Source organism: Vipera berus (genome assembly GCF_964194415.1).
Source record: "Vipera berus genome assembly, chromosome: 8".
Classification (NCBI taxonomy): domain Eukaryota; kingdom Metazoa; phylum Chordata; class Lepidosauria; order Squamata; family Viperidae; genus Vipera; species Vipera berus.
The window spans coordinates 18291287-18313548 of NC_138211.1; the positions used below are offsets into that span (position 1 = coordinate 18291287).

The 22262-nt window shown below is 40.7% G+C and overlaps 1 protein-coding gene across 6 annotated transcripts in view; it reads left to right on the forward strand.

The window, feature by feature from the left end:
• The window catches only part of PPP3CC (protein phosphatase 3 catalytic subunit gamma), a 69652-nt gene that overhangs the window by 33610 nt on the left and 13780 nt on the right, over positions 1-22262 (forward strand). For all 6 annotated transcript variants that reach the window (XM_081333487.1, XM_081333488.1, XM_081333486.1 and 3 more), the window contains exons 3-11: positions 185-309; positions 9650-9761; positions 12659-12804; positions 13880-14019; positions 14851-14928; positions 15017-15111; positions 18013-18138; positions 19927-20004; positions 22125-22206. In XM_081333487.1, the coding sequence (XP_081189613.1) occupies positions 185-309; positions 9650-9761; positions 12659-12804; positions 13880-14019; positions 14851-14928; positions 15017-15111; positions 18013-18138; positions 19927-20004; positions 22125-22206 (982 nt within the window). The remainder of the gene's footprint in view (positions 1-184; positions 310-9649; positions 9762-12658; positions 12805-13879; positions 14020-14850; positions 14929-15016; positions 15112-18012; positions 18139-19926; positions 20005-22124; positions 22207-22262) is intronic.

The following is a 22262-nucleotide window of genomic DNA, read 5'->3' on the forward strand; positions in this document are numbered from 1 at the left end:
TCTGATAAAGTGTGTTTCCTATTAGAAAACTTGGTAACTTTTGGAAGAGAGGAAGTGATTCTGTACCATGAAAACAAAGTGTAGGACCTTCCAGAATTTAGAACGAACCTGTGTGCCCAATTGGCGTCGTGACTTTTTTCCCCTCTTAGTGTGTAATTTGTTTTTGCTATTATTCCTCCCCTAGTGTGTGGTGACATTCATGGACAGTTCTTTGACCTGATGAAATTGTTTGAAGTTGGTGGATCACCCAATAACACACGCTACCTCTTCTTGGGAGACTACGTGGACAGAGGCTACTTCAGTATAGAGGTGACAATTCAATTGAGCCTTTGGGGGGTGAATGAAGCATTGATTTTTCTTGTACTCTGCCTTTGGGACTGGTCAATTTTGAAATGTTTCAAGACTTCTCTTTTAATTAATCCTCTCAAATGTAATCCACTAAAATAATAATAATAATGACAGAGTCCTTTGATTGCAGTATAAGATATCATGGGCTCAGTCAAACAGTCTCACTCCAGATGAAAGCATTTTCTCATTCTCACCCACCCTCCTCCTATTTTGCAGCTACAGATAGACAACTGGTTTCTACAAATACCAGTGATAGATAAATTGACCTCAACAGCTTCTTTTTACTTAGATTAATATGCATGCCACATTTTGATCTAAAGGTTGGGAAAAACCCTAGCACAGAATCTAGTGAGAAACAAGTTGAACTGTAAATATTTGAAAACCTTTGTGATCATTTCTAATGTTCAGTTATGTACATATTCAAACTTAATATAGCTTGAATGCATATGATGTGGAGAGGCGTTTATCCTGGTTTACTGCAAATGGTTTATTTTCCCCAAATAACAAACAAAAAATGGAAAGCTTGTTCATGTCATTCTTCTTGATGGTTGCAAACAATTGATCCTCTCAGTCTCATCAACACAAAAGATATCCATTTCTGGATTATTTTACCCTGTCATATGAAAGGAGAAGCAAATGAGTTGAGATGCTCTATCTAACATGCTGCTGCTTCACAGAAAAATGGGCCAACCAGTTATTTGGCTTGTGAGTAATTATCCTTGAATTTAGAAATGGTATAAATATTTTCTCTCCGCTTTTTGGTCCTGGAATCATGAGGCTCAAGTTGCCTAATGTAGTTCTCATTGAAGGGGAAGTTGAACGGGAGTGGGGAAGGAAGAATGCTTCATTGATCAACTAATTTATTCTATTATTTGTTTGGATGGAGAAAGTTAATCTTCTGCTATTGTCAGGAGTTGCTGCTACAGGGAGGGAAGATTGCTTATATAACATTGGCTCTGAGTTGCATCTGAAATAACGAAGCAGAACAGTTGTGATATTTTGAAGTCTTTTATTCAACAAATCTATCTATATCCATCCATCTATTTGGTTTGTGTGCCCCCCATCTCACCTAGAGGTGAGATCTTAAGAATCTCAACAGTTTCATTAGAGCCAATTCCTTTTAATACTAAAGTTTCTTGCTCATCACTTTTCCAACTCCATGTTTTAAGGTGCCTGATAGATTATAAATGCCATATAAGCTTCTACATGTTGACCTCCCCCCCTTTTTTTGCAGTATAAGAAAGAGCTGTTGATTCTAGTGTTCAGTTGTTGCTGATATCTAGAAGCATTAGAAAAATGGTATCATTCGTAGTTTCTTTCGGCTGCCTAGTTGTAGAACCATCTGTCCTTGTTTTGTAAACTTTGACTCTGGGGTGGAAAACAGGTTTATGCATACTGCATTTGCTTTCAGATCAGCTTGTTATCATCATTATTGCTTATTAAAAGTATTTGGCACCCATCTCCCCTCAATGTGAGTGTTACCCTATACATGTCGTGACAATGATAATTGTAAAAAGTATCAAGTGTGTTCCTCTTTATTTCAGGTGTCACTTGCTAGACCTCGTGACTCTTTGCAACACATTCTCTAATAGAGAATGTGAATTTATAGAAATAGTTTTGGCATTTAACTACTCTGTTTGGTGGCTTTCAGTGTAGTTGTCTTCATGTTGTCCAGTTAGAGAAATGGATAGGAATTTTTTTCCTCCATCATAAACCCTCTTAAGGTTTATTTACCATATCCTCCAATGAGGTACGTCACGTTAGATTGGTACTGAATTTATTAGTAGATGTAATTGCTCTTCTCTACAAAGTATATTACAGTGGGATCTCAGTACTTAGCGTTAATTGGTTCTGGGAGGCATGAGGATGAGTTCCAAACAAACCACATTACTTACCATGTAACCCTTTGCTTCGGCTGGGAAGGACTTTCTGTCCCTTTTCCTATGTCAGCGACCTTACCAGCATTGGCTGACTTCCTGTCCGTTGCCCAGAGCCGTACCCCTCTTTTTAAAGCAGTGCGTTGAGTACTAAATAAAGGCCAAGTCCTGGGACAACATTTTCACATCAAGATGTGTCAGGTACCAAATATGTTGAGTTTTTAAGCCGTCAAGTACTGAGGTACCCTTGTAGTTCTGCAGTGTTTAATGCTTTACAAATGGGAGAACATTATGACTAATTTGAGATCGCACAACCCAGGTTTCAGAAAGGTAGAACAGTGGATGTCAGAAACCATTTCACTCCAATTATAAAAGGAAATCAAATAGAATGAGATTCAGTCTAAGTGCAGAAGAACTATAAAGAATGCTTTTTTGCCATAAAGATGCTCATGATGTAACATCAATATGAAATAGTCACTGCCCTTTGGTTTATCGTCCCACAAGAGGACACAAGGAAATTTCAGGGGAGAAAAAAAATAATAAGCACATTCTTAAAGATATGGGTTCTTATACCGTAACAACCAGTTGAGATAGGAATATTCTAATAGTGAATATAGCTAAAATGCCAGGTGGCAATCAAGGTAAACCAGAGCCTTTTATATTTTTGTTATTTACATGCTTTATTGAGATGTTTAGTTTCCCAGTGGATCATTTGCCATTAAGGCAATGTTCTCTTAGCAACCACAAAGATAGACCTTCTCCACGATAATCTGTCTTCTAATCTGCACTTTCAGATCTTCCCCGTTGCTACTCTAATTGGGTCCCTCAACCTTGCTGCTTGTTGTCCATTTTCCTTTCTTTTTCCTTTTTTGCAAAGTGTAATAATCTGGATTAACCTGGTTGCTTTCTTGGCTATCCATGGTATACTTTTGAGAATTCAAAAGCATCTATATCTTCTTTTCTTCAGAGTTCAACTCTCACTTCGATAAAGCTCACAGGGAAAACCACAGTCTGCCTGATTTTAATCTTTATAGGTTCAGGAATTCCATCAGAATTCCAAATAATGGTCTGTGCCATCAATCCTAAAAGGCAAAAACTATCTACTATTTCGTATCTTCATTGTCTTTAGCTTTCCAAAGGATTTTTTTAAAAAAATGTATGTAATGTGCTAACATTCACAGATTTTCTTATTATAAACTCTGGCAGATAAATCAGTAAAAATTACTGAAGGAGTCAGGATGACCTCAGAGATTATTAAAAAGGTAGCAGAGACAGATCTGAAAAGACTCACAAGTGCCTTATTTATCTTTTGAGAGCAGGCAACAGAATTTCATTTTTAACGTGTGCCAGTGCGCTCACTGTATGGCAGTGAAAGCTGGACCATAAGAAAGGCTGAGCGCCAGAGAATTGAAGCCTTTGAACTATGGTGCTGGAGAAGACTCCGAGTCCCTTGGACTGCAAGGCGATCAAACCGGTCAGTCCTAGAGGAGATCAACCCTGACTGCTCTTTAGAAGGCCAGATCCTGAAGCTAAAACTCAAATACTTTGGCCACCTAATGAGAAGGAAGGACTCACTGGAGAAGAGCCTAATGCTGGGAAAGGTTGAGGGCAAGAGAAGAAGGGGACGACAGAGAAGAGGTGGCTGGATGGAGTGACTGAAGCAGTAGGCGTGAGCTTAAATGGACTCCAGAAGATGGTAGAGGACAGGAAGGCCTGGAGGAACGTTGTCCATAGGGTCGCGATGGGTCGGACACGACTTCGCAGCTAACAACAACAGTGCACTCACAGTAAAAAATGACAATAAAGGTTATCTTAATCTTTAATTTGTTTAATTTTTCAAAATGTATATATTGCTTGATTGTCTGTGGCAGGGGTGTCAAACTCAATTTCATTGAGGGCTGCATCAGCATTGCGGTTGCCCTCAGGGGGCCGGGTGGGTATGGCCAGGGTAGGTGTGGCTTACTGGGTGGGCGTGGCTAGTGCGCGCATGGCCTACTGGGTGGGCATGGCCAGCTCTACATCGTTCGCATCAAGGGTGCCTATGGGGGCCTGGGCAGGAGTGGGACAGATCTGAGGGTCTCGGGCAGAAGGAGGGTCTCTGGGCCAGGGCCAAGGCAGTGGGGGCCGTTCCCTCACTGTTTCCGGGATGGCTTCACGAGCCGCATGAAACCACTTCGCAGGCCAGAACCGGCCCCTGGGCCTTGTGTTTGACATGTCTGGTCTATGGAGATTCTCAATCATCCAGGTCATGGTTGTCCCAAAGGTGCTTTTCAAAAGGCAACTGGACTTTCTTCGTTTTTCCAGAACTGAAAAAGCTTCTTGGATAAAAAAAAACACCTTTTCAAAGAAAAAAAAGCAAGAAAGTCCAGTTTGCCTTTTGAAAAGCAGCTTTTGGGACATCTTGCTTGATTGCATAGATTTTAACATTTTGAAGCGTTCCTGTTGCAACATAGTTAAAACCTCACATTTCTTAATGATTTGAATGCAATCCATGAATATTCCTTTAGGATGGAAGTCTTTCCCATTATTATTATTTTTGTTTACTTGACCAAAGAAGGGAATTTCTCTGAAGAGCCAGCAAGGGACCGCATTGTAATACAACTTGCAGGGGGGGGGGGAACACACACACCCAGATCCACCTTCAAAGAAGATGGGTTGAATCTGCAACCTGGCTTATTTGCATACATGCTCTGATGAGCACCTATCAAAAAGTCTCCTAAGAACATTCAGTATTTATTTTTTTACAAAGCTCGTTTTGCTTTGCTAAAAATCACTTAAATGGTTTACTTGAGGATGCGCCGAATTATTATTATTTTTTTAATTTTACTCGAGACAAAAACCCACGTCAATCTGCATGAATCAAATTAATTTTGCCTTTCTTTAAAATTCCTCCATTGTTCTGCTTGAAAAAGAATATTGAAATGCGTTTCAAATTCCCCTCAGTGGCAGCCTTAATTCTGGTATCTAGAACTTTTGTGTGGGAGATGTCGAGTTAAAAGCTGGAATTCTTGATTTTCGAGAAAAACGTAGGTTTCACAAAGGTGCCCTGTTGGAGATCTGCATATCCTCTGCCTCTGCACTACTCAAGTGAGCGTGGATGGATTTTTAAAAGAAACCATTGGGAAAGGTGGAGAAAATTGGGTTGATCTGAAGAGATGTGGAGGAAGGTGGCATAAATTCTGCTGAGATGATTGTTTGAAGTTCTGCTCAGAAAATTATGTGCAACGTGGTACTAGGAAACACATCCAAAATATTACAGGGTCACGCTGCAAAACCTGGCATTTGCAAAACTTGGGCGTTGCTTGGAATTACCATCTTTTGTATGCGGCAGCAAGACGCCCCTTTCATGTTATTCTCGATTCCTTTCTCACAATCTACAGTGGCAGGGGAACCGTGATACATTTGTTCCTTTTCTACAAAGCCAGGTATTCATCCTTCAAAAAGCAGGGCGGGCTTTGATTCGCACCTGCGGGGGCCGCTGCAAATGTCACTTGATCAAACAAAATTGGGAAGCTTTGCCAAGGTGCATGAACAGAGATATCCCTGTTTCTCCCAATAAAATAGTGTTTTTTGGCTTCAACACTTGTCCATTTCAGAGTGTTTAGCACAGGGAACAAGGAGAAGGAAGCCAGACAGTGGGTTTGGAAGAGAGAAGGTGAATTGGCACAGATAAAGGAACACAGCTCAAATATTGATGAGGTTTGTCAAAGCTCACAACAGCAGGTTGCTATCTGCATGATTAAGAAAAATATTCCACGCAATCTTGGATGCAGAAAAATCTTGCTCCTCAATTTTCAGGAATTTCTTTTGTGTTTGGCCTTTTCCAGCTGCCACTTTCACTTTTCAAGAATGGGAAGAAACCAAGGCTCTTGGAATTAAAGCAATTTCTTCATTTGGGTTGGGGATGTTCGGGAGAACTGCCAGAGCAGTTTCTGTTAATGTCCTTTTAACAAAATAGAAGAGGTAATTTTTATAATTATATTTTGATGCAGGAAACAGGAACCTTTGGGAGCAAAGGCCAGTGTGTAACATTGTTAGAGCAGAAAACATTGACCTGCATTGATGATCTGGACCAAGGAGACTAACATTTACAGTCCTGTAATCTGGTATTTAGCATTGTGGTGGACAGGGAGACAAACAGGGTGCAGAATGGAGCTAAGCAATATTCAGTTGGTTATGATTTGTAAACCATGTTATAAAGATTACCATGGCTAACAATTCATGGTTTAGCATATGTGTGCCAGCCAATATATGTTGAACATACTAGCTTATCTCACGTTAATTATCTTAGCTCATGTATACTATCTTGAGCTCCTTGGAAAGACTGAATACAAATGAAGAAATGAAATAGGTACTACGTATGTGTCATCATGTTAATGAATTCAAATAGTGCCTGTATAACACTAGTGTCATTGTCCCCTTTGTTTTTGCAGATAACATTCTATTTGATACTGCAATCAATGTTCTGAATATATAAAATTATCTAGATCTAATTGGTCAAAAGAGTGTAGTGTAGTACACACGCATACACATACACACACACACACCAGTCAAAGAGAATATTTGTTGCTTGGAGTCCTTGGTGCTTGTTTGGGTGTTTGCTTGCAAGAAAACAACCTCAAAGACCACAGAGGTTTCTATACATTATTTGTTCTAATGTAGGTTTAAGTTACAAGCTCTTTCCCTTTCCCTTCTCCCTTGGAATAGTTAATAGAGCAGAACTGGCATTCTATAGCCTTTCTTACCATTTCTGATTTCTTTAAGATACGACCAAGCCAAACAGCTGCTCACCCAAAGATTAATAAGGACACTTGAGGACTAGCAAAGTATCTACAAAATCTGATTTCCCCCAAGCTGAGAATTTTTCAAACCCAGGCATATAATCTGACCCTCCACACTGCTGCAAGACAGAAACTCCCAAACTGCATTAACTGAGCATGCCTACCTATGTGGTGATAAGGAGATTGAAACTTTTCACATATGTGGTGACAGTGTGGATTTTACAGGCATATCAGGTCTGCTTATATTCTGCCTATATTAATATCCAAATTTTCAGAAAGACTAGACAATTTCTATGCAAACCATCTTCTGGAAGGTTCACAATCCTTTATCACTTGTTCAGTAGTCAAATTCTATATGGCCACAATGAAAATAAGGCATAACTGATCACAGAAATCACCAGTTTTGTTTTATTTATCACTTTAGGTTTAATGCATACTATTTTTAATTTTTTTAATGTGATATTTATTTTATTTCACGGATTGTAATATTTTAGATCTACACTGGCACAGGTATTTATAGTAATGAACAGTGTCTTACATTTTGATTTGTTTATCTTTGTTGTATTAGTATTTTATCTCATCTACTTGATTTTAATGTGGTATATTTTTTTTCAAATGTTAGTCATTGACCAATGACCATATTTTCGATAGCCCAAGATCTTTCATTAGTTATTTTTATTTCATATATTCCCCTTACCTTTAGGTACATACACTCATATTCAATCATTCACAGGAATGAACAAATTAACAATATAAGATACAACAACATAACAAACTGAATTGAGTCACCATTGGGAAATATTATCCCTAGTATACATCTACTATATCAAAGTATTAAGTTTACTAAAGCAGATAATTCTTTTTTTCCCCCATGAGTCCCCAGGGCACTGTTGAAATGAATCTCAGATTTATCTGTGTATTTGTGTTGTACATTAAAAATACTCTGTAGTGTAGAACATCCCAACCAGGCACTAAAATTTATTATTGAGTTGACAGAACACTTCTTAAATATAGTGTTGATGATTTCTCTGTCCTACTACTTTTGGGCTGCAACTCTAGGAAAACCTAAGACTTCCTAGCCACCATCATAACTTTAGTTTGTCTCAATATATTTGGATTAGTTTATCATCAGTCAGTTCAAATTTATTTACTTATGTTTGTCTTCCTTCATAAAGGTCCTTTGTATTGTACACTTACTAAAGGGGAAAAATGAAAAATCTGGTAATTATAAATGTGTAGTTGAGAATTGTAGTATTGAATTGGATAAAACATCCCTTTGTAAGTCATCCCTTTGTAAATCATCAAGAGCTGAATATTTCTAAATCTCTCTAGTGTGTCATTCCTGTATCCTAACTAAGCCAGCAGTCTGTTTATTCTATGTTTATCTTACCCTTCTTTCAGGTTCTTTAGAAATCTTTACAAGACAGAATTTTTTTTAAAAAAAGATCTTTTTCGTGCAAGTCGCTTAAATTGTCTTTGTTAAATTGACAATGTTATTGGGGTTTTTTATTTTAAAATTAAAAACAATAAAAACATGTTTTATACTAATTTGAAATTTATATTCCAACCTAATATTTTGGCATTTTTTGGCATTTTCTTTACATTTGATTTTGCTTTGTTGTATGAGCATTTGGCTATTTGTGCTGAGAGAAAAGCACTAAAGGCAGAAGTGTTTTGGCAATCATTTGCTGGAAATAAAACCAGAAAATACTCAGTGAAGATAGTGATGTTCAATGCTTCTAGCCAATAGTTGTTAAATCTTAATAGTATCATGCAAGGAAGCTGCATGAAAAAAACTCCTAGGCCTGCTTTTGGAAAAATGTAAATTTGTATGGATCCGGAGAAACGTGTGAAAAAGATAGTTAGCTCCTGTTGAAGGTTTTAATTTTCCCGGTAGAATTCTCACGACAATCTTCTCTTGTCTCCATTTTTAGCCTCTGACTATAATAATGTATTTGGCACTTAACTGGTACTTTTTCTTTTCCTGTTCCAATTCCATGTGACGATACCTTTTAAGATTTTCAAACTAATGCTGCTGGATGCAGTTTCCACAAAATGTCCCTTAATGTTTTAATATAACAGTTCAAGGGTCTCCTTGCGTGGGCTTTAAAAAAAATAATACAAAGAGTGGCTAACGTGACGAAATAAAATTAAGCACAGAATAACAGTCATTTGTGGCCAGCTAGGGTAGAGGTCTCACTAACATAGTTACACTGTCCTGTTTGCCATACCTGTGCTTCTTTGCTTTACCGACCTCATGGCACTTTAGACCGGGGCAATGATTTTCTTGTATCACGCTGTTGCTGCCTTGGGCACTCCGTTTGAGTCTTTTAAGCAAGAATCACATTATTTTATGCAAAAGGTTCCAGGTTCAAATCCTTGATTTCTCGGTTAAGTAACAAGTGATGGAAACTTACCACTTTCTGCCCAGGACACCCAGCGAGTCATTGCAAGTCAGAGGACACGCTGCTGGACTGAAATGCTTTCTAGTATTCCAGTCCTGTTACCTTTGACTGGGGTATTTTTTGGAACCAGATTTCTACACGTCTTCCAAACGTTTCAAAGCAAAGTTCCCTGGGGGGAAAAAAAGCAAACCACATTTTTCTCACCTTCTGCCTTCAATCTCTCTCTCTCTCTTTGCAGTGTGTGCTGTATTTATGGAGTTTAAAGATCAACTTCCCCAAAACACTTTTCCTGCTCCGAGGGAACCATGAGTGCAGGCACCTCACAGAATACTTCACCTTCAAACAAGAGTGTAAGTAAAAGACGGACGGATGGGCTGCTTGTGACAAGAGAAGGTGGTGAATGTTGATGAGGCTGCATAAATGCTCCAGCCTCCCCTCTTCCCCCCCCCCCATGCATAGAAGGGGCGTTTCAAGAGAGACTGAGAGAGCTGCTCCTGACTTACTGTTTTCCTGACAGTCTGACTCCATGCAAGCTGTCCCTCCCACTCCCACCGCTTTAGGGACCCCGCAGCCTGTAATTATTGCCAAGAGCTTTCAGTTCCAGATTGTGCAGCTGGTATGAGAATCAGAGGGAAATTGAAGGCTTCCCCTTTAATGCGGATTCTTCACTGCTTCTATCTATCTAATCTATCCATCCCTCCATCTGGTGAAAATAAAATAAAAAAAACAATCTGAATAAAAGTTTGGGGAGGGAAACCCAGTACCGTTCTCTTTTTGATTAGTTTCAAAATCCCACAGATAAAATTTGCTCAGTTCCCTCCTCCCTTTCTCATTCCGTGGCTGCAGTTCTTTTTTTTTTTCCTTCTCCTTGCATATTTCAATATTAGTTCTCTGGCTTAGCATATTTATTTTTTATTTATTTATTTTTTATTTTAATTCCATTTATATCCCGCCCTTCTCCGAAGACTCAGGGCGGCTTACAAGCTTAGCAGTAGCCTTCATTCTATGTATATGCCTGCTTATTAGGGCTTTCACACACACCCCAAGCATATTAGCTTAAAACCTTTTAAGTGTCTCCTTGTGTCTCAGCCTCCCTCCAATACAACTCTTTCTCTGCTTTGCCCAAAACCACCTTGTGCTGTAGAAACTCATGAACGTTGCACCTTCTTGTTCTCCTGCTTGGAATTCAACCTAGCCTTGCTTTGGAACGTAAGATCCCATGAGACACTTTAAATTTCCCCCAGTCTGTTTGATTCCGGCAACCCACAAACCCCAATGAGAAGGAAACGAAGGGAGTGCTGATAGATTAACCATCAGCTGCTGTCAGTCTTGGCCTGGCTTATAACACCTGATTGGTGCCTGTTTCTTTTTCACCTTCCCCAATTTACACGCATTCCACAAAAATAAAAGGCAGTCTCCATGTGGTCTAGTAGTTAAGTAAGGCACAAGGCTAGAAAGAGTTCTAGTTTTACTTCAGCCAGGAAAGCCAGCTAGGTGACCTTGGGCCAATCACGCTCAGCCCAACCCAACTCACTGGGTGGTTGTTGGGGGTAAAATAGGAGGAGGAAGGTGTATTGGAGCCTTGGTGGAGCAGTGGGCTAATGCCTCCTTAAGTAACACCAGCTGCCTGCAATTAGTGCAGGTTCGAGTCCCACCAGGCTCAAGGTTGACTCAGCCTTCCATCCTTCTGAGGTAGGTAAAATGAGGACCCAGATTGTTGGGGGCAATTAAGCTGACTTTGTAATAATGCCGCTTGGGGTGTGTGTGAAAGCCCTAATAAGCAGGCATATGCATAGAATGAAGGCTACTGCTAAGCTTGTAAGCCGCCCTGAGTCTTCGGAGAAGGGCGGGATATAAATGGAATTAAAATAAAAATAAATTGGGTGTGCTCACCACCTCGAGTTATTTGAAAAAATAATAAAACCAGGATATAATTAACTAAACAAATAATATGTGGATGGAGTCCATTCATATTCTGGAAATGAAGACAGTGAATCATTTTTGTCCTCATTCCTTTTTGTTGCTGTTGAAAACAGCAATGCAGTTTTTAAGTCAGTGACATGGCATGTGGAAGATGCAAGGTTATAAGCATCTGGATGTATACTCTTCATTATTTTTCTACTGCGAGAATAAACCTATCAGTCCTGCCAGTAATTGTATGGCGTACAAATTAACGAGGTTCTTTGTGATTAAATTCATTTTCCCCTTTCTTATAACTTGCAATGACAGCGTCCATGCTCCTTTCAGTAAAACATTAGTATGTGGCTTTGGTCCTGGCAGAATTTCATTTTGAATTTAGAAAATACATTGCACTTTGATGATTTTGAAAAGGTAAAGTAATTATTATTAAATTTTTATGCTGCCATTTTAATATATAACTCAAGGCGGCAAACATACCTAATACTCCTTCCTCCTCCTCCTCTTTTCCCCACAACAACAGCCCTGTGAGGTTGGTTGGGCTAAGAGAGAGTGACTGTCCTAAAGTCACCCAGCTGACTTTCATGCTTACGGCAGAGCTAGAACTCACAGTCTCCTGGTTTCTAGACCAGCACTTAACCACTACCCTCAATGGACTGTGTGAATGATGCTTTACCACCCAACTGAGGGGAGCTTTATGAAACTGCCTCCACAGGCTTGGTTCTAAATCAGGGGTCTTCAAACCTGGCCCTTTTATGACTTGTGGACTTCAACTCCCAGCATGCCTGGCTGAGGAATTCTGGGAGTTGCAGTCCACAAGTCATAAAAGGGCCAAGTTTGAAGACCCCTCTTGTAAATGAACGAACGAATGATTTTAAATGAAAAGGCTGAGAGCAGTGGCACTCAGACTCTTCCATAGAGAATTATCAGTCATTCCTCAGTAAGAAAATCAGTCTGGGGTGAAACGGAAAGTGTTCATTACTGCGCCAATCTTCTCCAAGATGCCACCGCAAGGAACTCTGAAATTCATTCCTCCACTGCACTCAGGATGAAGTGGTGTAACTCAACTTTCTTGCCCAACACCCTGCATGAGCTGTGTGTACTTCTTTTAAAAAAAAACACAACTGAGAAGCTTCTGAAACACACAAGGGGCTGGTGAGAGATTTCTAGGATTTATTGTTAGACAAGCTGATGTTAAAAGTCTCCAAATGTCGAAAGTGTGAATATCTTTGGGCCCGTAGATCAGCTATTGCCTAGGCCGAAACTTTGCAAACCTGCAGCCTTTACAACGGCTGTAATTTTTTTTCCTTCTCACTTCTGCTTGCTGTAGGTCGAATCAAGTACTCAGAGCAGGTATATGATGCATGCATGGATACATTCGACTGTCTTCCTCTTGCGGCCCTCTTGAATCAACAATTTCTGTGTGTGCACGGAGGGCTGTCTCCTGAAATCACGTGTCTAGATGACATTAGGAGAGTAAGTGGTCTTTCTTCTTTCTCTTTCTACTCTCCACCCCATTAAACAGATTATTTTACCATCTATGACTGGGTTTTACTTTTTTACAAAATTACCAGTCCAGAAATTCATTTTTTTTTCTTTTGAAGTTTCCTAAAACTTGTATACAAGATTGTATAACAATTCAGCAAGTAATCAGCAGCCATGTCTTCTCCCTCAAAACTGAAGCGAGGATTTTTAAAAAATGTATTTTTAATCCTTTCAGAGAAACTATTAAGCCAAACCATTTTTTTTTCTTGATTTTATTTAAAGTGACTTTCCATTGCTTAGGCCAGGGTTAGGCAACCTTGGTTCTTTTATGACTCGTGGACTTCAACTCCTGGAATTCCTGAGCCAGCAGGGGGAACTATAACCCCTTCATGACTTGTGGACTTCAGCTCCCAGAATTCCTCAGCCAGAATGGTTCTTTGGTCTGAAATGGTATAGGCCAGGGGTAGGCAATTTTGGCTCTTTTATGCCTCGTGGACTTCAACTCCCAGAATTCCTGAGCCAACGTGGCTCAGCTTGGAAACCTCTCCCTTTCCCCTCAGCATGGCTGGCTCAGGAATTCTGGGAGTTGGAAGTCCACGAGTCATAAAAGAGCCAAGGTTGCGTACCCCTGGCTTAGGCCTACTTTCCATGGAGTAGATATTCCTTCCATGGAAATCAGTATCGATAACATGTTAGGTATTTATTTCCAAAATATCTCTCAATACAAAAGTCCCCAATCCCTGGCCTTCAGCCCATTACCAGGCCCTCGGCTGTTTAAAACCGGGTCGCCCAAAGCGGCAGGCAAGTGCGCATGCACATCCCCTCTTGCATGAGGTGAGTGCGCATGCACGCTTGCCTGCCCCTTGCACAGAACCATCTCCTCTCCTCCCCCCGCTCCACAAAGCTGGAAAGGTTGGGGTACTCTGTCATAATGGGCATTGCTATTTTATTGATGCCTTTTCTGCACCTGGCCTGTTTTGCATGTCTTAATAATGTGTTTTTATTATCTTAAGAATATTCGCATTCATAACTGCCTCTCTTTTTTTGGCGTGTATTTGTCTTTCAGTTAGACAGGTTTAAGGAGCCTCCAGCCTTTGGTCCAATGTGTGACCTACTGTGGTCCGATCCATCGGAAGATTATGGCAATGAGAAGACCCTGGAGCACTTTACTCACAACACTGTTCGAGGTTGCTCCTATTTCTACAGGTGAGTCAGCGTTCAAACAACGTACCTAAAAATGAAAAGGGAATGGCATGAGGCTGCAGGGCCCAGGCCTCTGGGTATTTGGAACTCAGCAACATTTTGTTTATAGGAGAGTTAAAATGTTTCACTCTAAAATAACACAATAAAGATTTGCCGCTCAGTTACCAATAATTTAGATATCTGCAAGACCTTAATGTTGCTTACTGTTTACTGAGATAATTTGCAAGATCTAAATAGTAACAAGAGCATTTTTGGAACAAGTTTATAAGGGCTACAGAGAATTGTAAAGGAATTTAGTGCAGGAACGTACCTTGAATTGAGGGTAATGAGCGTAATCCATCACCGAGATTCCTTATATGGCAGTCTTCAAAATTGTGAGAAATCTTCACATTTTATAAACGTGACTTACTTGTGAGTTCTTATGCAGAAGGCAGCATTCTTATTAGCTATCACCTCTGGCCAAAAATTAAAGTGAATAATGGGAACTGTGTAACTATAACATGCATCTAGTATTCTTCGGGGATGAAATAATTGTTCAGTCAGATAGGGCAATCTTATGCAAGATCTCATCCTTTTCATATTTTTTCTTTGAACCTAAACACATCCTTGAAAATGTTCTGGAATCTGTAATTCTCAAACTGACTATTGCATTTTACTTCTAATTTTTTCATGAAATTTTTATTGCAATAGCGGAACCTTCCTAAGTGTTTATAAGATTTCACCAACATTTTTATCTGTGTGATAAAGCCCATCTGTGTAAATTCCCAGGTAGCTTCTCATTAAAGATAATTGGTTCAGCACATACTAACATGTCTCTAAAATCTTATCTTTCAGTTACCCTGCAATTTGTGAATTTTTGCAAAACAATAATTTGTTATCCGTGATCCGAGCACACGAAGCCCAGGATGCAGGGTAGGTTTGTAACAAGTTACGTTGAACAACTTTCTTGGTTAAGATGGTTTATCAAAAGAGGCTGCTCAGCCTTTGCCTGCTTTTCCAGGTACCGAATGTACAGAAAGAGCCAAACCACAGGGTTTCCATCGCTCATCACCATCTTTTCTGCACCAAATTACCTAGACGTCTATAACAACAAGGGTAAGTTGTTGAATGTATGGGAGGGGTGCCTAAATTGGATTATTGTAGATTTCTAAAAAAAAGTACACCATCTGTCTGATTTTTGTTTTGTCATTGTTTTGCTGGGAATGTTATGACCATGTGTTCATTCTATATTAGAAGAACATAAAAACATCCCTCACTTCATTTGTTTCTTCTTCCTCTTTTCCCATTGTTGGAATTCTCCCTAGCCTGAAGATTATTATGAAAGAGGGGAGTGGAATAAAGGCAATCCTTGACTTACACCACTTCATTTAATGACTGTTCAAACTTACAACCGCACTGGAAAAAAAAGACTTATGACCGTTTTTCACACTTACGACCATTGCAGCATCCCCATGGTCACCTGATCAAAATTCAGATGCTTGGCAACTAACTCATATTTGCATTATTCCGGAGTCACATGATCACCTTTTGTGACCTTCCGACAAGCAAAGTCCATGTGGAAGCCAGATTCACTTTAACAAACCGTATTAGGAACTGAAAAAACTACAGCGATTTGTTTTAACAACTGTGGCAAGAAAGGTCATCAAATGGGGCGAAACTGATGCTTGGCAACAGAAATTTGTGTTTGTACGTTGAGGACTATCTGTGGTTATGAAGAAATTTTCTCTTGTCATTTGGAATCTTAAATGTTCCCCCTGAATTGTTTCAGTTTTCACTCTGGCGCTTTTTGTTCCAATTGGACAGCATCCTTTGTGATCCTGAGCTTGGTCTGCAATATGTGTGAACTTACCACATTTTGCTGGCCCAGCTTGACTTTCCTTGTCATCCTGAATGAACCAAATTTGATGTTTTGGGATGGTTTCATTTCCAGTTCTCCTGGCCATGTGCAGAATTTATGTAATCACGGGAAGGTTTGGGACTGTGGAACAGGGAGTTGTTTGCTCAGCCGACATTATACAAGTAGCCTCATTTCACAGGGTTGATGTGAGGACAGTCCAAAACTCTTTGGAACAGGTGGAAAGCTAATCTGATTAACAAATATTAACTGAATGTCAGAATCTGTTGGATGCTGTTCCTGTGGAAATGCTTGTCCTTATCAAGATGCAGCTTGAAATTTGGGGTTAATGATTTTGGTATTTGGTTGCCCCGTCCTCTAATATCGCTATAAAGAGGAGATAGAAATCAGTTCTTTTGCTGTTCGACCAGTTATATGACTTATTGTGTCTGAACCAAGAATTAGTTGGTAATACATTCAGTTCATCCGAACAATCAATCTTGTAAAACCATCATTTGAAACTGGCTGGTTAGGACAAACCATTGTTCACGCTATCTCTGTTGTTTCTGCTGCGGACATAGCAGTACAGGTAGTCCCAACATTTCTGTTACGAAGTGAATCGTATTAAGTGAACTTTGCCCCATTTTAGGACCTCTCTTACCCCAGTTGTTAAGTGAATCACTGCAGTTGTTAAGTTAATATTCACAGTTGTTAAAGTGAATCTAGCTTCCCCCATTGACTTTGCTTGAAAGAAGGTCGCAAAAGGTGATCACATGACCCCGGGACTCTGCAACCGTCATAAATACGAGTCAGTTGCCAAACATCTGGATTTTAATCACGTGACAAATGGGGAATGCTGCAGTGGTTGTAAGTATGAAAAACAGTCATAAGTCACATTTTAATTTTGAGCGATCACTAAACAAACTGTTGTAAATCAACAACTGTAATCTCTGCCATTGAAAAAAATGAAGCCAATGACTCTTTGCAGTCAGGCTAGAGCAGTGGTGGTGAAACTGTGGCACGGGTGCAAGAGGCAGCACTCAGAGATCTCTCTGTGGGCACGCATGCCATTGCCCCAGACCCACCTCCCCCATGGCCCCCTCCTCACCAGCAGTCCCCCCAGAGGAGAGTCGCCCCCGAGCGTAGCCCGCATGGAGCAGCACAGCCAAGGACATGGCAGCCGAGCAGTGGGGACAAGACTCCACCCTCGTACCCATTGCAAGCAGTTGATGTTGCGGGGCGCGGGCAGAGGGCACAGCTGCCACTGCCATGGCACTGCTGGGCCGCATGGGTGATCCGCGGTGGGCCGTGGAGGCGGTGGGTGGCTCCACAGGCAGGTGGGGGGGCAGTTTTTGGGCACTCAGTCTCTAAAAGGTTCGCCATCACTGGGCTAGAGGAAGAGAGCATGTAAGTCCATAACTGTTCTGTACCAGCCTGCTAACCGGCCCTGCAGAAAAAGCAGGGACAACCCCTTTACAAACGGCAAGAGGCTGGAATAAAGCCTGCCAAATTTATTAACATAAAACAGAGCAAAACAAGACACCAACCATGAAACAGGAGCTATGAAACAGGAACTATTCAAGCGGTTGCCTTCAGCAAACCAGCCCTCCCACGCATTCCCCTTTTATACAGTTCAGGGCGTGGCTTCTCTCTGCCTCCTTCCGAGGTGCCCCATTGCCTTCCTCTGTTTACTCCTGATTGACTGCCTTCTGCGTCGGGCGTCCTTGAACAGGGCCAGCTGTGGGTCATCTTCATCCACGCTGTCAGGCTCACACAGCTGGGTCTCTGTCGTGACCAGGTGGGAGGGGCCCGGCTGAGGGCTCTGCGGAGCCTCAAGGCCATCATCAGCAAGCTCTTCAACACCCCCCTCCTCCTCCTCCGAGTCGTCCGACCCAACTGCCGAACCCACAGGCTGACCCTGAATCACAACAATAACAGAGAGCACGGAAATACGTTTGGACGTGGCGTTACTCCTCTTCTTTTCAGTTTTCAGCGGTTGGCCTCTAGCAGCAATAATTTTTATCTAATGTTTTTGTCTCAGGTGGGATGTTTCATTTTGGTTAGTGGCTGTCTTACCTAATAACAGAACTGTATTTTCAGAGCCCTGTAAACCTTGGAAGGAAGGTGTAAGTCAGTCCTCATCCTCTTTTGTTTTCTTCTAGCTGCTGTTTTAAAATATGAAAATAATGTCATGAATATCAGACAGTTCAACTGCTCTCCGCACCCGTACTGGCTTCCAAATTTCATGGATGTTTTCACATGGTCTCTGCCTTTTGTGGGAGAAAAGGGTAAGGGGTCAACAGTTCCCAGTAGCAAAAGGGGTTAACCGAGAAGTGGAGGAAAAAGTCCTCTGGAACAACAGGATTGGTTAGCCTGGGCTAGATGTAGGCCCTGCCCTCTAAACCTTTGCTTTCTAAAGCACTCTTATTTTGATGAAGCTATGCAAAATGTGGCTTTCAGAGCAACTTAACCTTTAAAAAATCAGCAGGCCACTGGCTGGTATCACTGTAGTGGGGAGTCTAGACTAAATTTGTAACAGATTGAAGAACAGTATGAACAAAACCAGCATTTTCTGTTTTGGAAAATACATGATGGAAGCTGTGATTAAATATTTCTGTTGGCAAAGTAGGCACAACCCTTATAGGCCCCCGTTCTTCAATAATCAAAGCTTATTTGTTTGAATTATCCTTTTCTTGCTGGTTTTTCTCTCTCTCTAAGATACCCTTTCTTCTGGAGCTAATTTAATCTTCATTTTATAGACTTGGTTCTTATTCCTAAAACTCCTATTATAGTCCTAAAATACATTGACAGTATTACTACATTTTATGCTTAGTCCCTTCTCTCTCTCTCTCTCTCTCTCTCTCTCTCTCTCTCTCTCTCTCTCTCTCTCTCTCTCTCTCTGTGTGTGTGTGTGTGTGTGTGTGTGAGAGAGAGAGAGAGAGAGAGAGAATGCCCTGGGAATTTTGAGAATTGAAAGAGTAATAATCATTGCAAAGTCTTATACCAATCTTTAAAGGCTCTATATTTCGCTGCCATTCTCAATAGCCTTAAAACTCTCCACAGTTCTAAAAGTTACAGAATTTCCTTAATTGCCAGTTCAGCATAAAGCCACAGGTAGTTCAAAAGGACACAATCTATGAGAAACACAAGGAAGAGCTTACTTCAAGAATAACATCACCTCACACAGATCCTGGAGCATCTTATGTTTAAGAAATGGCACCAAACACTGTACTGGAATTGTCCAATTGCATCTTCTGATAGATTAGATTAAAGGAAAGTCAAATTTTGTAGTGTGTCTGTCCAACTGAGAAATACTGGTAATCCCTGAGTCACAACCACTTGTATAGCAACCAGTCAAACTTACGACAGTGCTGAATGAGGAGAACTTGGGAGTGGTCCTCACAGTTCCAGCCATCCCTGCATCCCAACAGTCATGTGATCGTGGTCCAAGTGCTTGGGGTCTGGCTCATATATGGCTTCTGCATCTAATTTGGCAGATTACATCGCTTGCTTCTTACAGTTCCTGCAATTCAATTTTAAACTGTGTGTCATTTGTTAAAAAAAAGCACGACTTCGGTTTTCTACTGGAGTTATTATGTGTCCCCAAGACCAAAATATTCCTGGTGGTTTATGACAATAATAATATAGAAAAAAAACAGCATGAGATAAAAGCATAATAAATCTACAGCTTTTAAAAAGTTAAAATAGTTTTAACCCTTGTTCAGTCAGCCACAGGAGATGATATCAGCTTTCAAAGGCTTTATAGAATAACTCAATTTGGGCTGCTTTTTGAAATATCATAGCTGTTGCTGATCTGGCTCCCGGAAGAAGGGGAAGAAGGCCTCACTGGAAGGCCTTTTCTGGGTCCCACTGACCTCTCTACCTCTTGGTGTGGATGGATTGTGCATACAATTTAGCACAAACAGATCAGATACGGGGGTGGTTATTTTGGAGGGGGGCGGGTTGAGAAGGCTGTCCCAAAGCTACTTTAACAGGCAAGCAAACAACTTTGGGACCTAGATCCAGCCCCTGTTGGATGGTGATGCTTCATCACTTTTTCTCTCTACCTCCTGCAGTTACAGAGATGCTGGTTAACATCCTCAACATCTGCTCCGATGATGAGCTGATTTCAGATGGAGATGAAATATTGGACGGTAACAACCCTTTTGCGACATTTTCAGGGTCTTGGGTGGTTTCGAGTAAATCCGGAGAGACGGGGGTGGGGTTGTTTTAATCTCGAATATGCAGCCTTTTTCTTAGCACCATTTTGTGGCCATCTTTTCAATTCATAATTTAAGCTTGCTATCTATCTTTGGCTGGTTTATAGACAGCTGTTACTTTGGGCATAAAGAACTACTAACCCCTCTCCCCATCCACCACTCTACTATCGTGGCTTTATCTTTGATCTATCATCCTCAGCTTGCTATTTTTATCAAAATTGTGAGAACAGAAAGGGAGATGTAAACAGAAGAAGCCTGATCAAGGTAGAAAGCTTGAATGTTTACTGCTCTTTGCGTGTGTTGCTCCCATTCCTGTTCCCAGGATAAGTTGATGGAGTTGTGGATGAAATTGAAATGATCAGATAGTCATCAACATCTGATCCAATCAATGACATATTTAAGGTAAAGGGTGCTTGTTTATCACATCTTACATGTTCTTTTAAAACACCCAACACTCCAGACATATTCTGGGCAGGATGGGACCATGAAGTTTACAGTGGTAAACACTATCCTATTCGTGCCTAAAACAATTTAAGACAAAATGTGTGTGTAAGTCGCATGCCTGGCAATATTGTGGATTGTTCTGAGAACTTGTTTTGGCTCTTCCTCATGTAGCTCGAAAATATTTTGCTAAGAACATAAACATTGTTTGTCGACTAGTTCAAATGCTGTTAAAAGATGAAAAAGATTGTTGAAGCAAGGCTTTTTTAGTTATTGATCATTAAAGAGCTTTATCTGTCATTTCTGCGTACTCTTCAGGAATAAAATCAACCTCATCTTTTTGGGCCTTAGTAATACTTAGGTGATAACATGTGGAAAACAGAACTCAAGTTGATTGTCATCCCAGAGTTTGTCGAATAAGGTTTTAGTGAAAGAGAGGAAGGCTTAGCAGAAGTGCAAAAGAAAACTACTTCCTTGCCCCGTTGCGTTGTTTTTTTAAATGTTCTTCGCTCCCTCCCATGGAAATTAAATTTGTTTCTTCTATCTCTATCTTCATCTCCTTGTATACTTGGTGTCTCCTCTCCCTGAAGATAACTACATTTCAAGCTATCCGAAAGGTACCCAGCTAGAATTTGCTAAAAGCTTAATTCTCACTGCCTGTGCCACCAGATTTCCTTGGAGTGGATTTTGAATAGCTGACTAGTTGGACAGCCTCGCCATTTTCCCATTTTCCTTCTCCCCTTCAGTTTTAACATGAACGTGGTGTGTTTGATTTGTTTCTTTGTTTCTTTCTTTTTTTTAACCCTGCTTTGTTCCTTCAGGAACCTGAACGGTGTGTGGTGGGGTCACATTTCTCTTGACTTTTGAATGCAGCCACCTTATGCATGGCTGGATCCATTGGCGCATGTCAGATCTCCAGTTTGGCTTCTCCTGTTCTTAATGCCTAGTTGGGTCATAACCAACAAGCAAAATAAGATCTCAGTTCGGAGAAGATGTATTTGCCGTTCAGTTTATGGTTGAATCCTGTCTCCCCCAAGTTTCCGTTCTTTTCAATCCATGTTTGGTCTGTGTAGTGAAAGGGAGTGGGCTTATCCCTAAGATGCTGTATTAAACGAGAGCTTGAACGAAGCCGCAAAAGTTCTAGCCACTCCTCTTCCGCATCTGAAGAGCGTGCTTGTGTGACCACTCTCCCTTCTGCAAGCCCAGAATCCTTTTCACCTTCACTTGGTCTTGTCATTGTGTCCACGCATTGCCAAGCTGTGTCTCTGTGTCATTTATGTTACTTCCCTTGTGTTGTGTGGTCAGACCCACTGGTGGGAAGCAGAGAGGTCTGTTGCTCTGAATAACACTTGGCTTATTTCTTCTTGTGGTCATTTCTCCTCCCATTTTGGACTTTCTGTGCGTCACCTTGTCTGTCACCTGCTCTCCTTTCTCATTCTGATCATGACTTTTCCATAACCGACTAATGCGATTTAGCTGTAAAGTTGTAATCTGGTTTCTCTTTCCTGGAATCAAGTAGATGCTGCATACTGGCATCAACTGACCTAAAGCATTATTGTACCTCATCCTTTTTTTTTTAAAAAAAAAAACCTTTTTGATTCTTCTTTCCTAAGGAGGCACAAATGCCCGTAAAGAGATCATCAGGAATAAGATCAGGGCCATTGGGAAGATGGCGCGAGTCTTTTCAGTTCTTCGGTAAGCTTGCTCTTTCTTGGGAATCTTGGTCAGAAAGGGAAGATAAAGTTGCTTAA